Source organism: Hippocampus guttulatus, chromosome 19 (assembly GCF_054856545.1).
Source record: "Hippocampus guttulatus isolate MCC_2025c chromosome 19, RoL_Hgut_1.0, whole genome shotgun sequence".
In the NCBI taxonomy this organism is placed as follows: domain Eukaryota; kingdom Metazoa; phylum Chordata; class Actinopteri; order Syngnathiformes; family Syngnathidae; genus Hippocampus; species Hippocampus guttulatus.
The window spans coordinates 5,852,890-5,869,082 of NC_141279.1; the positions used below are offsets into that span (position 1 = coordinate 5,852,890).

At 47.2% G+C, this 16,193-nt stretch overlaps 1 protein-coding gene across 3 annotated transcripts; it reads left to right on the forward strand.

Moving 5' to 3' along the window:
* The first annotated feature begins 1,849 nt into the window (after window positions 1-1,849).
* Window positions 1,850-16,164, forward strand: tnrc6ba (trinucleotide repeat containing adaptor 6Ba). Of its 3 annotated transcripts, XM_086138535.1 has the most exons (22): window positions 1,850-2,227; window positions 3,495-3,584; window positions 3,946-3,967; window positions 4,237-4,695; window positions 4,776-7,610; window positions 7,727-7,888; window positions 8,089-8,285; window positions 8,410-8,481; window positions 8,766-8,966; window positions 9,128-9,247; window positions 9,423-9,548; window positions 10,039-10,212; window positions 10,361-10,465; window positions 10,618-10,813; window positions 11,352-11,519; window positions 11,717-11,863; window positions 12,292-12,435; window positions 12,613-12,702; window positions 12,791-12,994; window positions 13,168-13,235; window positions 13,405-13,544; window positions 13,794-16,164. In XM_086138535.1, exons 2-22 carry the CDS (start codon window positions 3,528-3,530, stop codon window positions 14,386-14,388), a joined length of 6,282 nt encoding a protein of 2,093 aa, XP_085994661.1. In that variant the 5' UTR covers window positions 1,850-2,227; window positions 3,495-3,527; the 3' UTR covers window positions 14,389-16,164. The 3 variants fall into 3 exon arrangements, with proteins under 3 accessions (XP_085994661.1, XP_085994659.1, XP_085994660.1); XM_086138533.1 differs by lacking the exon at window positions 9,128-9,247 and having other exon boundaries at window positions 1,853-2,227; XM_086138534.1 differs by lacking the exon at window positions 9,128-9,247 and having other exon boundaries at window positions 1,853-2,227; window positions 3,498-3,584.
* Window positions 16,165-16,193: the final 29 nt, after the last annotated feature.

Sequence of the window (16,193 nt, forward strand, 5' to 3'; positions counted from 1 at the left end):
TAGGATGGGGTATTCCTCGATCCTTTGAGACTGTGCCACATTACAAATTATTAGACATTACAGTCATGGGGCCCCAGATTCAGCAAAAAAAAAAAAAAAAAAGCGCCTTTGTGAGAAAACAATAGCTTCTCCAACTTGAAATTATTTTTTTAAGCCTGCTGAATCCAGCACACTCAAATGATGTAGTTAATTGTATTTTATTACAATCGTTCTTTATAGATGCACTACCATGGCGTTATTTCCCTCTTAGTTGTCAGTTTGGAAGCTATAAATGATACATAGTTGAACTTTATGAAAATGAGTAATTACATATATTTTGTCTTGGGTAATTGTTTCACTTAAAAAGCCAGGTGGCCGTGGGAAAAGTTTCAACTTGGCAGGAGACCAGGCTGAAAATGTCTCGTGTGTCAAATTATGAGGCACAGGGGAGCCACGGTAATGCATTTCACTTACTCGTGCCCCTGAATCGCACTTTTTTTTTTTGGTCTATACTGTATTTTCCATTTCATGTGTTTTTTTCCCCCCGCTGCGTTCACAACTCAATCAGCGTTTTTTCAAGACTTCACTGTCAAGGAATGTATTCCTGAGTGTGTAAATGCATATTTATGCGCACGGCGGTGAGTCTGAGGAGGTGTGACAATCAATTACAGTCCTCCCAGGGGTCAGCAACTGCACCAAAGTGTTAATATTCGACAGCTCGAACTGTCAGGGGGTTTTACGATTGATGCAAGTGTTTTAAGCAGACCTCAAGCCAATCAGTCAATTGCACTCCGTGTGCCGCACAAGTAAATGGAGTCATTGTACATTCACATGTAAAAGACTCACACATTTTGGAACTGGGATAAAAAAATAAAAAATAAACATACCAGGTGGTATGGAACCTCAGAAATTTGAGGCAGACGTACGTAACCACAACCGAACTATGCACTGACTTGAATTATGATTTTTCTTTCAAAAATGCTTCCAATTCTATCATTGAACAAATCGTTTTCACATCACCTTACATTTTAGGAAGGCTTTGATCAATGAAGGAATGAAAATATTCGTTGTAAAAGATTGGTAAAAAAAATACATCGATAAATGTAGATTTATCGATGTATTTTTTTTTTACTTTCCTACTACAGTACTTTCCGTGGTACAGCATCCATAAAGCAAAGCTGTAATTACAAAATGCAACTGTAATTTGGTAAAACTACTCTCTCTTGTGGGCAATCGTGAATACTACGCCTGACTCACAAAATGTATCATGCATTTTAACTTGAACACAAAATTTACTCTTGAAAGTTTGTTGAATGATAAACAACGCAATTGTTTTTGTTAAATTGTATTTCATCACAGATGAGAACACAAAGGGATCGCTTTCAGTTCATTTGCACGAGATATGCCGTTGTATTGATAAGTGGAGACGTTTTGTGTTGTTTCAAAATAATTATCTCGTTATAATTTCCAGTGAGTTTAATATTCACAATTAAAAAAAAACAGTCACCTCATTTGGAACACAGTGGTAAAATATATTTTGTCATTCAAAATGTGGGGAAAAAAGATGACTTCAGAACTTTATTCTGGCTACAAACAATTATGGCCTTTTGAATGATAACAATTGCCGATAATTCCAATACTCATGTCAGTAAACGTTCATTGAAATGAGCTTCAGTGGGTGATGACTTCAATTGACAGTATCTGTACTTGTACTTAAGTACAGAGCTGAGGAGTGAGCGTGTGTACTTCTGCACTCTCCCTCCTCAAATCTCCAGAAAGCCTGCGCGTTTTCCTTCTCCCCGCGCCTACAAGAAAAATGTGATCTTTGTTTCTGCAAGTGTCTGGAGGTTTATGAAGGTCAAAAAGCGTTTTTCGCGATGCATCCCTCCCTACCGCAGGCAACCAGTCAGAGCGCTTCCACGCAGTTGCCACTGGCTGCTGGCCATTGGAGACTCTTCATGCTGAGCAGCAAAATGGCCGCCCGTCGACCGACTGACTCCACGGCGCTTTGAATTTGAACATTTCTGCATATTTTTGCTTCGCTCCGCAGCAACCATAGTACTTCTTTACCAGCCAGTGGCGCGTTGCGCGTGTATTTCTATTATAGTTCATTTACTTGACGTATCCGCTCAGGCGTCGCTGTTCTTGGAGCTTCGACGAATGCCTCAGAAAGCTAAGAAGAAAAAAACGCACTGAAGCACTTTAAGCTAGTTAGCACGCTAGCTTTTCTTTATATGTGATTGCTGAGGTGAGTACCGCAATGTCTCTTTATCGTTTTACTCTTTCCTCTCATGCGTGCGAATGCAAATTCACCAAACGCAGCGTTGTCTTGATTGTTTGCCCGATAGCTATCATTTTGTGCTCATGCTAACGCTATTAGCCTGAGCTACTTGTGGCTGTCAAGGTGTAGCATTAGCTTGGACTGTGTTTTCATATTCAGAGGTCAGCATTTGCTTTATAGCACGGTGCTTTTGCTATAAAGGCGCTTTGTTTACACAACAAAGACCAGCTACTTTATTTAGACGGGTGACAATTGATAATTGTGTTTTCTTTCGGATTTGGGGAGTCAGGAAATTTTCAGCCACTCCTGTTAGCCACCAGCGGAAGAAGGATACATTATGGATTGTTTACACCTGTAAAGGCCTGTATATACATGACGTCAGCCACTTCATATTGTGCTTTGTTGAGGTTAGTTGACTCTCTGTAACTCGAAAAGATTTTTCTCCACTTTCCAAGCAACCAGTCGTTTCCAAAATGTAGCCCTGTGACATTAGCAAACTGCTCATGCCATAATGACTTGAAGGTTGAAAGATAATGCATCATCATATTTTATGTAATGCAATAGTGATTGGGCACAGTTTGTTGTTTTTATACCCAACATGGGCTTTGTGGGGTATTGGTATACAAACGATGTATTCCTGGCTTCTAGGAGCGCAAGCAATTCTTAACATGAATCACAAGCATTATCCTGGAAATGGCCATTGATTCTTTTCAAAGAGTGGTTTGTGTTTTGTAATCCCTATATTTGTCCTCTTTACCGTTGTATACCACTGTACCATCCCTGGGATTATTTGGTGCTCTGGTGTTGTGCACTACTGTACCGTAAAATGCTCTTGAATATTAATGTGTGCTGAAGGAGACAAAATAACGTATGAACATTCTGTTCAAGAAGTATTTACAGGATGACTCGGCTGACTTAAAGAACTCCCTCTCGACTAGTTGAACTTAAAAGTGGGATCAGCTTGCGCAACGCTTGTGTGTGTATGATGGGAAGAATAATTACTGTGTTTGTGGCCCCATTCTTAGCTCTGCCACCTGATGGCTCATTTATCCTTTAAATCCCACCGAATATGATGCTTTACACATGTAGGTGGTCTCACATGGCTCTGATACAATGTTGATATTGGCTTTTTCTGCTTCTTTATGCTTCAGCATTTGTGTGTGCGCGCTTGCTTGCATCCAGAATTGAACCGAGTAATGAACTGTAGTTTTAAATATCCTGCTTATCCTTTCAGAAGAAAGGAGTTTCACGACTGGAGCAGTCGTTCATGGAAGACAAGAAAAGGAAAAAAGAAGAAAAAAGGAAAAGGGAAGCCTCTCAGAAGGTGTGTTCAATTTGTTTTGATCACAATATTAATGACAATCACCCAGCATTGCTTCTCGAAGTGCTTTTGTCAAGCAAGAAAAATTCATGTGTATCCAGAGGAATCTCTGAAATTGATTAGGATCTATGGGATGGCTCTCGTGTTTAGTATAAGATGTCCAAAGACAGATATTTGCTGCGACTTGTGTATTTCACATTGTTGTCTTCTGTTTCTGAGGTTCCGTTTTTCTGTCATTGCCACCAAGTGGAAATCAAACAAATAATGAGCCTCATCGTAATTTGAATGAGTGAATTGGATTTCAATCATGGCACCAGTTACAGCTCAATGATTGTATAATATGTATCTTGTCTTTTCTTTTTAGGTTACGGAACAAAAGAACAAAGGTAAGATGTACAGTAATGTAAAAAAGTACAGTTCAATTGCTTTGATATTAAAACAGTCTGCCCCCATGTCATCATGTTTTTTCCCCTTCTTTCAGCTACTATTTATTTATATGATCTCTAGTAGTTTGTTTGCACTTGAAAATACCCATTCTAATTGCCTTATTTTGAATCCCATACTTTGTGCTCAGCATTTACCCCTTGATGTTCCTCGTTGATTATTAACTGTGCATTTTTGCCTCCTCTTTTCCACTCGCGGCTTCGTCATTCAGTGCTAGATTTGACCAAGCAGTCGTCTGCGCATCCTCCCGCAACTCAGAGCAGCTCTGCCTCCCCCAGCCCTGGACCCTCCCCCTCCCCCTCTGCATCCCCATCCCCAGCCACCTCAGGCCCTGGCAGTGCTGCCGCCCAGTCACAGGGTGGTAACAATGCCAAGCGCCTTGCTGTGGCCAACGGACAGCCCACCTCCACCTCCAGTTCTTCCTCTGCCACAGGCAGCACAAGTGTTACAGGGAACGGGAATACAAGTAGCGGAGGTGCGGCCCAGGCGCCCCAGCAGCAACCTCGCTATATGCCGAGAGAAGTGCCGCCGAGATTCCGCTGCCAGCAGGACCATAAAGTGCTACTGAAAAGGGGGCAGCCACCACTGTCCTCCATGCTGCTGGGAGGGGGGGGAGGAGGAGGAGGAGGAGGAGGGGATCCCCCCAACGCAAACACGGCTGCTGTCTCAGGTATGAGTTACTCAATGTTTGGTGGAAAATTGACCACCGCCTGAAATTCCCTTTTACAAGTAAGCCTCTGATCCTTTCAGATTCTGGTGCAGCTACCACCTCATTGGCCCTCACCTCATCATCAGTTGCTGCTTCTACCACTACTTCTAATTATGCAAATTCCATGTGGGGCACAAGCTTAGGCAGCCAGGCTTCCTCTCAGGGCAGGGAGAAGGTGATTGTAGATGGGAACGACCTGGAAGAGTGGCCCAGCATCGCTGGAAGTGATGGAGGAGGAGCTTCTTTCACTGTGGCTGGAGGAGGTGGCGGCGGAAGCAGCAGCAGCAACAGCAACGGGATGCCTGTGAACAGCACTAGTGCCTCTGGCAACCAATCCTCATCCACTTCCTTGTTCTCTTTGCCCAATGAATGTATGCAGTCGTCCAGTAGTGTGGCATGGGGGACGGCTGCCGCCCAGGGCCATCTTGGAGGAGGAAATGCAGTCGCTTCAGCTGGGCCTATATTACAGCAGTCCTCCTCAGTTTCCAAAGTCGCCGCTGTGCCAGGAAGTCATGATGCCAGTGGCCTCGTCGATGGCAGCAGTGGTACTCCGGGTGCCAACTTTAATCCAAATGCCAACCCTTCGGCCTGGCCTGCCTTGGTGCAACAGGATGCGCCCGGTGTTGTCGGGGAAGGAGGTCCATCGTCCTTCCATCACCAGGGCCCTGGAGGGACTTTATCTGCCAACAATTCTGCTTCCGTAGGGCTCAAGGCTGGGGCAGTGGCACTCGGGGGTCACCAAGCTTTGTCTGTGAATCAATCAAGCACTCATCAGCACCAACTTCACCAAATGCAATCGAGAGACAGAGAGATGGCAGGCGGCAAGTGGGATAGTGAATCAGCGGGACCAAAAATTGCAGGAGAGGAAGGAGTTGCGGGAGGAATGGGAGGTGGTGGAGACCACAATCTTTGTTCCTCGTGGAGGGGCCAACCCTCTTACCCTGCATCCAACTCCAAAACGGGTGCCTCAAGGACTGATGGATGGGAGGGCAGAGAGGGTGGCACGGGGTCATATAGAGCTGCTGAGGGGGATAATGGGTCTTCGGGTTGGGGTTATCCGGGGCCCTCCAGCGGGGTTAAGTCATGGGGCAGTGCTGGAAATGGAGCGAATGATAGTCAAACTGGGGTATCTCAGGGAGGGTGGGGGACATCAGGAGCAGGAGTGGAAAAAGGGATGTCTAGTGTTGACTGGGGTGGGAGTTCCTCTAGCACTGGTGGAGCTCATCCTGGAGAAGTCAGGGGAGGAGCCTGCAGCAGTAACAGCAGCAGTAGTGGATGCAGCACAGCTGGCAATCCGCCCGTCACCTCGACTGCTACGAACAGAGCTTGGGACAATCAGAAAGGAGAGGGCGAAACGGGGGAATGGGGTGAGGGAGGGCACGGAGCACAGGGAGGATCTTTATCCAGCGGTGGGAATTCCAGATGTGAAAGGGAACATAATGGCTCCCGTCCCCGGCATCAGCCACCCGATACTGAAGCTGCCTTACAGAACCTGCTCAGCCGTCCTGATCTTGATCCACGGGTACTATCAAACACAGGCTGGGGCCAAACACAGATTCGACAAAACACAGCTTGGGATCTTGGTAATCAACCAGAACACAATAAGAGCGCACTCTCGTCAACCTCTTCAAAACACCCAGCTTCTCTGGGACATTCTTCTCAGTATTCGTCTGGACCCAGAATTCCGATTGGTGATTCCAATGGGCCGGGGGTCCACCCTCCCTTGCTTTCATCTGCTGGCTCCTCTGGGGAGGGCTGGGAGACCAGCAGCAGCAGCAGTAGCAGTGGTGGGGCCTCTTTAACCGGGAGAGCTCCACAACCTTCTGGCCCCACCATGAGTAATCTTGGCATCTCGCAGTCTGGTGCAGTGATCGCAGCAGGTACTGGTAGTTCAGGATCCTTGGGACAAAACGAGCAAGGAAAGACTACTGGCTGGGGTGCAGGAGGAATGGGTGCCGTGGATAGTCAGGAGACCAAAGGATGGGATAATGAAGAATGGAGAACCAATCGAGGAAATGGGGGCAGTTGGGGTGGCCTGGGCGAGCAAGGTAACCCTGTGAGTGCCGAGAGGGGAGCAGTAGGGTGGAAAGAAATGGGAGGAGAAGGACGAGGAAGTGGGTGGGGCTCAGGGCAGAAGGTTGGGGCAGGTCGGGACTGGGGTGACCAGGAGTCCAAATCTAATAGTAGCGGTGCAGGATGGGAAGATGAACCGAAGAATGGGGGAAGGAACTCAGGTGCGGGCAGTTGGGGAAGCTGGGGCGAAGACCCACGGAGGTCCTGGGGGGCAGGGGGCGCGGGGGCAGGAGTCAGCGGAGCAGTTGCCGTTAGTGGACCCAAACCCCATCAAGGTTGGAGTGGAGGAAATAAAATGCACCAGATGCCAAACAGCCAGTCAGGCTCCATCACGGGCCTGCAGGCACAACTGCAGCAGCAACAATCACAGCCCCGGAATCAGCCTCCACAGCTGCAGCAAGCGTTGGACCAAGGGGCTATGCAAGGAGGTGGTGGGAGAAAACCAATCTCCCAAGCTCAGAACCAAAGCTCAGGCTGGACCTCGGGGCCCATCCCTGCTGGTCATGGTGGAAGTGGATCTGCACCGAGCGGTTGGGAGGAACCGTCCCCGCAGTCTTTAAGCAGGAAAAATGAGATTGATGATGGAACATCAGCATGGGGCGACCCAACCCATTACAACTACAAGCCGGTTAATTTGTGGGATAAGAACACCACCCCTGCTGGCCGGCAGCCACACGGTCAAAGTCAGGCTCAACAGCAGGGACCCCCACCTTCAACGCAGCAGCTCAATCGACCTGCCACAGGACCTGGAGGCGGCAGGGACTTCAACACCAGTCACGGACTGGGAAAAGCTTCTCCCATGGGTGAGACGCCAGCAACTGTCTGTTTTGTCAAAAAGATGATCAATGATTATAACCGACTGAAGTTGGCCACCATTTCTGTGTTTGTAAGAGTCAAATATTGTTTTGTGTGCGTGCAGGTACCTCAGGTTGGGGTGGTACACCTCCAGCTAGTCCCACAGTAGACAATGGTACAGCCGCTTGGGGAAAACCGACCGATGCCCCTTCTGGCTGGGGGGAATCTGATGACGCTGGCGGGAAAAGTGGCTGGGGAAACCCTCCTTCCAATCCAATTAATTCTGGTTAGAATATACAAGAAATAGTACACCAAATCGTGAGAGACAAAGCTTAACTTTGGGTAGTAGTCATGGTCTGATGCTCATATATTTCGATATATTTATTGATCCAATATCGTGTTAAACCAGGAAAGATGGAGTATATAAGATATCATGTATATTGCCGCGATGTCTCAATGCTGACTGCCATTAACTTTCTCCAACAGGATCAAAGTCTATGCAAGACAGTTGGGGGGAAAAAGAGGACTCTGTGACAGCGTCACGTCACTCGAGCTGGGAGGATGAGGAGGAGGGCGGGAGCATGTGGAACAGCGCCGGCTCCCAGGGTAGCGGGTCGTCCTGGGGACAGGGTAGCAATGGTGGCTGGGGGCAGAGCCACAATGTCAAGAAGCCTAGCCACAAGGTAGGTTACCTCCACATTGTCTTGGATAGGTTGTTCCCAATGTGTGCTTCATTTTTTTTTTTTTAACTCAGTCCAGATTTGAAGCTTTAATTCTGTTGACAAAGTTTAACCCAATCCTATTCAGGGTCCGCTCAAGGTCGGGGGAGATTCCTGGATGAGCCCAATCAACAGACAATTCTCAAATATGGGGCTTCTGGTAAGGCAATTAAAATGCGCACACAAGCGCACGCACAGTGGTACCCTGACTTACGAGTGCCTCCGTGTCAAAGATGTTTTCGTAGCCCATGACTTGTGCTGTAACTTATATGGCGAACAGAATGTCAGGAAAAGCTTACTAGAACATCTGAACTTTGTTTGATAAGCACTTGAAATAATGCTAGACATGTGCCGACTCATTTGACATGACCTGGAATGTGATTGGTTAACTGGTGATCGTGACGATAACGAAATAATGACTGTTGTCCTTTTGTGTTGGGACAGAATGACGATCCGAGCGGTCTGAACATTGACCTGGCGCCAGGCGCTCTCCAGGAAAAGAAGATGGAAATGGATAAAAGAGCCTTGGGAATGATGGATTACAATGGAGACATGCGGAAAGGAAGAGGGGGAGGCAGCATGGCTTATCGTTCACCCGTTTCCAAAGAGGCGGCGCCTGGAGATGGTGTTTCTTTTTACGACAAGGTATGTCTCTGTGTCTCGAATGATATAAAAATCATTTTGTACACTTCGTCTTTTCTTGCTCGTGTGATGGGTACCCCTTTTCCTTCATTCCCTCCTTGTCTCACTCTTCCCCTGTCCCCCGCGCCACTCAAATGTCTTTCCCTCGGCTGTCACTTGGGCAGACCTTGCTTTTGAACAATCAGGATGGGTACCTTGGGGAGGACGGTCCTTGCTCTCTGTTCTCACCACCCACTGCCTACAAGCCCCATTCCCTCTTCAATCACACTATCCCCTTTAGACAAGTAAGATACCTGCTCCTCTTGTATCTGTCCTCCCATCCTTACACTCTATTCTGTGTAGTGTTCTGTGTTCACGAGGTACACTTGTTCAACCTAACCCTCAGTCGTTTGACATTCTGCTTTAGCTTCGGTGCTTTCTGTGAAATGTATTTTTTTTTTCTTCTATTTTGGATCACAGGGTGGCCACAGTCTCCTTGGCAGTAGTGGAGGGATGTCTCAGCCCAGACACCAGCCCAATGTTCCAACCATGAACCAGTCCCCAGGGATACGAGCACAAGTGCCTCATCAGTTCCTGTCACCTCAGGTGCGCTTACTCGCCTTTTATCTATCAGATAGCATTAGTATTAAAAAAAAAAAAAAACTCCCGTATATAACTCAATTTAAGCCAATTTCGATTATGCATTGAAAAATGACATCTCGCAACTAAGCCATTGGTTTTTCATTTTTGATTTGGCGATGAGAGTAATTTGATGGTACATTGCACGCAGTTTTGGAATTGACCGAGCCGATGAAGGAACATTTGTGCAGAAAACGCAATCGCTTCCCACCGCGTCAACAAGCTAATCAGAATTACATCATCACTCTTCAGAACAAGTGTTGTACCACTTATTTCTGGAGAATACAATGCGTTGAATGAGTTGACGTGCTCGTTATCACCAACTAATGAGAAGAGCAAAAGAGAATCAATGTTCATCAGGAAGCAGGAAGCTAACGTGGTTGCTCTTGGTTACAGTACTGAAGAGCGCCTGTGGTAACGTGCATGTGCCTGTCATTGTGTTTTTTTCCCCCCTCAGGTGCCAGGCTCCATGCTGAAGCAGATGCCCCCTCCCAGTGGGGGCATTGGGGGCGTTGGCAGTGTGGGAGGAGTGCCTGGAGTTGGCGGCAGCGGTGTGTTCCCTCCACAGCTGTCCCCCCAGCATATAGCCATGCTCAGCAGCATCTACCCGCCGCACATCCAGTTTCAGTTGGTGAGAACGAGCACACTATTCTAAATGCTACCACTGAGCTCCGTTGCAAACGCTTCCCTATATTTTGCTTCTTTTTGCAACATGGAACATTGACCGCCATGTTTTTTGCAGTGCAAAGGTTTAAAAGGTTGCATCATCTTTGTGTTAGGCTTGTCAGCTCCTCCTCCAGCAACAACAGCAACCACAACAGCAGCTGCTGCAAAACCAGAGAAAGTTCACACCTAATGTGCGGCAGCAAGCTGACCCTCAACAGGTACACGCGTGCACGCAGCATTCTGCAACTATTATTAGGATGTTTGACAAAATTTGGTTTCGGGATTATTATTATTTTTTTAACCTGACCTAGACTGTAAAAAGGTGCTTGCTGACTATGTTTTTATTTATTTATTTATTGCGCCTTGGCAGTTGGCGAGGATCATGGCAGTACTCCAGCAACAACGGCAGCAGCAGCAAGTCGGAAGTTTAGGTGGCAGCCTCAAACTCTCTCCCTCCCACCATGGTGGAAGTGGTGCCAAATTACACGGGGTTGACTCCTTACCCCACCCGGGCCTGGCAGGATCTGTGGCTGACCTGCATCAGAAAACGCTTGGACCTTACTCGAGTGAGTACCGTATTTTACAGAGCGTTAGGTACAATATTTTACTGCAAAATCACCGATCGACTTTAATGTCACAATTTGAGCACTCGATCAATGATCCGCAAAATAAGACGTGACAGCAAACACAACCTAGTTCACTCTGGGGTCGTTCTGTGCTGCCATCGTGGATATATGAGCCCGAAAGTGAATCTATTTTTAGCCTTGTCGGGTGTCTTGTGAGCTATAAAGCCTTTGCACTGGGAGGTGGAACTTCTGCGCCGTCAGCCATCCAATCACAAAATATTGGATGGTCGAGCAGTCCATGATTCTTAGTTGGGCTCAACCGATATGGAGTTTTGGAGACCGATGATGCTTTTTACACATTGATACACTGATTTAATTTTATTTTATTTTATTTTATTTATTTATTTATTTATTTATTTTTTGGGGTAGTATGGAGTCTGCCCCCGTCCGCAAATAGCGGCGCGTTCACTGTATTTTATGTTTTGGGTTAGTTGAAATATTCTAAACAATTGTGACATGTTATTGCCTCCATCTACAGGCTTCAGTTCTGGTGTGAACCTCACAGGTATGGACCTGGGCGGCTCTATGGTCGGGGGGCCTGGTGGCATGAAGGACATGGGAGGACAACAATCTCGTTTCAAATGGATGATGGAGGGACACTCCTCGCCAGACACTTCCTCACCTGAAAATGCATTCCACAAAAATGGTAAGACTTCAATTTTGTCCTTGCCATTTTTTTGGGGGGGACAACAAAAAAAACATGTCCTGAGAAAAGTGTGTGTGTGGGGGGGGACTGCGGAATATGAATTCCAGAACCTACATTGGTTTAGAAGGGACATCGCACAGGAAGTGATTTGTTGAGCCATCCGTTGCATAATGGTGTTGATCCAAACTGTTGTGCAGGTCCTGTCACCTCCATGAAGATGCCGGGGGGCTCACCCTACTCACAGTACGACATGATTGTTGGAGATGCGCAAAGCAACACCAGTTGGCATCGCACCCCTGGCAAGATGAGTATCAAGCCCACCACTACAGCCAGCTGGCCCCCTGGTAAGTGGTGACACTTTACGCAATCCTGTTTGCACTAATTACTTGACATTCAGGGTCTCAGTGGAGCTGACGCTGTATGAATTTTTAAATGACACATTATGCAATTTTCCAACGAATTATAAAACAGTTCCCAAGTGTATTCATTACCGTCTGTGACTTTCTTTGGTCAGTGGTCTCCTATGGCCCACCCGAAGAGACTGGTCTGACATATGGTGTAGGAGGGGACGGAGCGCCATACAACACAGCCAGCTTTCTTAACCGGCTGGATTGAATTGTTTACAGCTGTTCAAGTGTCAACCAAAAGAGCATTTAGCTGCCAACAAAAGCACCGTCGGCCACCAGACTGACCGGCGATGTGTAAACTTTTTGGACGACTTGTACAGCATGTCAACTGTTGATGAGCATTTCTTTTTTTCCTTCGTCCTCAGAGTTTCAGCCTGGTGTTCCCTGGAAAGGAATAGATCGGGTTGACCCCGAATCGGACCCCTACATGACACCAGGGAGCATGATGGGAAACACCGTCTCTCCCTGCCTCAATGACACTGAGCACCAGTTGTTACAAGACAATACTGGTTCGTATTGAACATCTGCAGTTGATTGTTGCACAGTAGCTGGTGTATTTATTTTGTCGTTTTTATTTTGCTCTCCCGTGAAGCGAACGCCTGCCCGCCTCGGGGCTTTGACCGACCCTCGCAAAATCCTTATGAAGTCAAAATGTCAAATTCAACATTAGCTATTCTTCATTGCAGATTCCATCCCTCCCCTCAACACCTTACTGCCTTCACCTGGTGCCTGGCCCTACAGTGCCTCAGATCCCCTGAACAACGCACACAACTCAGGTAAGCTTAAACACACACACACACACAAACACTGTCTCTGACAGATAATGGGACCTTCAGCCACCTCTCTGTCGTCCTTTTTTAATAGCAAAGTACACAGACTATAAGACTGGATGGCCCCCCGAGCCCATTGGCCACAAGTCCTGGAAAGCCAGTCGTGGCAGCAGCCAAGCGCAGCTGTCCCGCCCACCTCCAGGCTTAGCCAGTCAAAAGCAGATTTCGCCGACCCCATGGTCAGGGGGTGGCCCTCGATTGGCCGGCAGGGGATGGAGCAGTGGCTCAGGCACCTCTGGTAAGATCCAAAGGCTTTTTTTTTTTTTTTTTTTTTTTTTTTTTTTGCCTTGCTAGATTGCAAGCTTGGGTGTGTTGCTTTCTTATCCTGCTGCACTACTCAACGATGAAAGTGTAATTGTGTTTTTAAGGAATGTAGAAAAGTTTGTCAAATGTGTTTCGCTCTCCCTCAAGGCTCAGCGTGGAGCGACGGCAGCTCTCGGGAAAGTTGCTGGTTGGTGCTCAGCAATCTCACGCCACAGGTACGCTCGCGAGCAAGTATAACTATTGAAGCCATTTGCAGTTGGTCCTTCATCTATTTTACACCGGCTGTTGCAGTCAGACATCAGTGAAAAGAATGTGTCAATCAAATACTTTGACTTCACACCTTGACCTTCATTCACCCTCTGTGCATCTCCTCTCTGTCTGCAGATTGATGGCTCCACGCTTAGAACCATTTGCATGCAGCATGGCCCCCTGCTGACCTTTCACCTTGGCCTGACCCAGGGCAGCGCACTTATCCGCTATGGCTCCAAACAGGAAGCAGCCAAAGCCCAGAGCGCCCTGCACATGTAAGACAGATGATTTTTGTTTTTTACGGGGGCCGCTGGTTTGACTAAAAGCAACATGGAATATGGCCCGTGTCATTTGGGTGCATTATGCCACGGTACTTATTTTCAAAGTTCTCATCTGGCACTACTTTGTTTTCACTCAATCACACATCCTTCGGTAGTCCCACTGGCCACCACTGTTTTTTTTCATGGTTGAATTTATTGTATGTCTATGTATTGTTGGTGAGTGACTGTTTTTGTTTTCAACAGGTGTGTTCTGGGCAACACCACCATCTTAGCCGAGTTTGTGAGCGAAGAGGATGTGGCCCAGTACATTGCACATTCCCAGGGCGGAGGGTCCGCGAGCGGAGGTGCCGGCACGGGCTCTGGCACCACCCCTGCACCATCCTCTGCCGTGGGAGCTAATGGTAGCGGGGCTAACTGCGAGCTCGCTGCACCAGCAGCGACAGCAGCAGGAGGAGGAGGAAATGGCGGCGGCGGCACGGGAGGAAGCGGAGAGGTAGGGTCTTCAGCAGGGACGGTTGTACCCGTAGTAGCCGGACATTCCGAATCCACGTGGCAAAGCCTGGAAGCCACCGGCAGCTCATCGGACCAGTCCGCCCCCGCCGCACCCGGTCTGGGCATCTTTTCCCAGTGGAGTGGCAACAGCGCCGGGGTGGGAGGAGGCGGAGGGGTGGAGGCGGGAAGGCAAGGTCTGTGGGGGGGTATGGGTGGCATGAGTGGCGCCGGGTACCCCAGTAGTAGCCTCTGGGGTTCGCCAGCACTTGAAGATCGCCATCAGATGGGCAGCCCAGCCTCGCTACTGCCGGGGGACCTTCTGGGAGGGAACGGCGACTCCATCTGAAGGGGCCCCCCCGCTTGACATGTGATCATTTGGAAAATCATCGTCACGACGTCCCCCTCTATTTATTTCCACACACAAATGATGTGAATTGAAGCTACACTGGTCTCCCGTCACACAGGCTACTTGCAATACATTCTTGTAATTTCACACATGAAATCATCAACGTTAAATGAAGACCACAGTGAAACTTGAAGCGGGGGGAGGGGATAAGGGGCGGGGACTCTCGGACTGAACTGGGTAGTTCTGTCTTTTTACTCCACGACCCGATCACTCAGGCATGTACTGTAGATGGGCTCAGCCGAGTCCCAACATGTCAACACGTTAAGCCCTCGCTGTTCTTTGTGTGCCACAGTTGTCCTCCCCGCCCGAGCCCCTCCTCGTCTTTTGTATTTAATGTCGACGACTTGCAGACTGAGCCTTCTTCGACCCGGTGTACTTCTCTTTAAGTTCTCATGTTCGGAAGCTTGAAAGTGACAAAAGGATCCGGCGTGTCTCGTGGAAAATGGAGGGCGGGGGGATAACAGCACCTGGCTTTCGCTCTCAACTGGACCAGTGGCAACCTTTTTAGAGGATTAGAGGAACATTTTTACTCTATACCGACACCTCTACCTTGGTGGGAATGCCATCAACTGGGGCCCAGGGTTAAAAAGAAAGAATTAAAAAAAAAAAAAACAACTAAACATTAGCCAAACTTGCACTATATGCCTCTGGGGTTTGTTGTTGACTCATCCAATACAAATTCCTCCACAACTCGACACCGACCTTACAGGACGACTTGTAATGTTACATCAGCAGTGGCCTTGGCCCACCTGCACTCACACACACACATACACACATGCACACACCAGTTACACACTGCTCTTACCTTTGACAAGCAAAACTCTTATCTCCTTGTGGATGTACATCAGTTGTCTCGGTTTGAAGAGAAACGTGAAAACTTTGTAGAGATCTCTTTGTTCCCCATTCAAAAACACTGACCTCGCTATTGTACTTTTGTTTTTCTTACTCAAAAGAAATCTACTTGGTTGTTGTTCTATATTGTCCTGATGTTAATGATGACTCTGGTCACTTATTTACTCGCTGTTCAAGGTGCCCTCCTTGCCTGCCTTGTGTGTGCATGACAGGAGCGTTGACGGTATGACCGAATGGAGGATGAAGAAAATGACGATATCAGGACTGTTGATGTGAGTGTTGGCCCGTGTGTGTGCAATTGCTACAATGTTGAATGTTTTCTTTTTGTCCATGAGAGATTCATGCGGGCACTTGCTTTTGAAAACTTAACCTGCTTCAGTCAGGGGAGTGAATAGATGTTTATCTGACAGCTTGGCTTTTTTTGTGTGTGTGTGCGTGCGTGACCACCAGACATTGTGATAGCTGAAAAGTTCAAAAACATTGGCACTATTGCATATGTCTCTTAAGTTTGTTTGTTTTTTTTAGCAGCATTTTGTTCATGTTTGTTTGTTTTTCCATTTTGTTCAATGCAATTATAGATCATTTGTTTTTAAGACGCAACCAACTGAAGGCATTTCTATTCAAATGCTCAAATCCTACCATACCAAGCTCAGCTGGAACCAGTGTTTTACAGACACGTTAAAGATAGTAGCTGTTATGTTTTACAGTTTGTATTTTTGTTTTTTGATGTTATGTATCAATTTAAATTAAGTCAGTCTTTATCACTCCTGTTCAGGATGTTTTCATTTATTTCAGATGTTACGAAAAGGAGAGGAAATTAATTTAAAGTTGAAAAGAACAAGAAAATAAAGGTTCAAAGCGTTATTTTGCTGTTGTCGTTTTTTAGCAGTTTT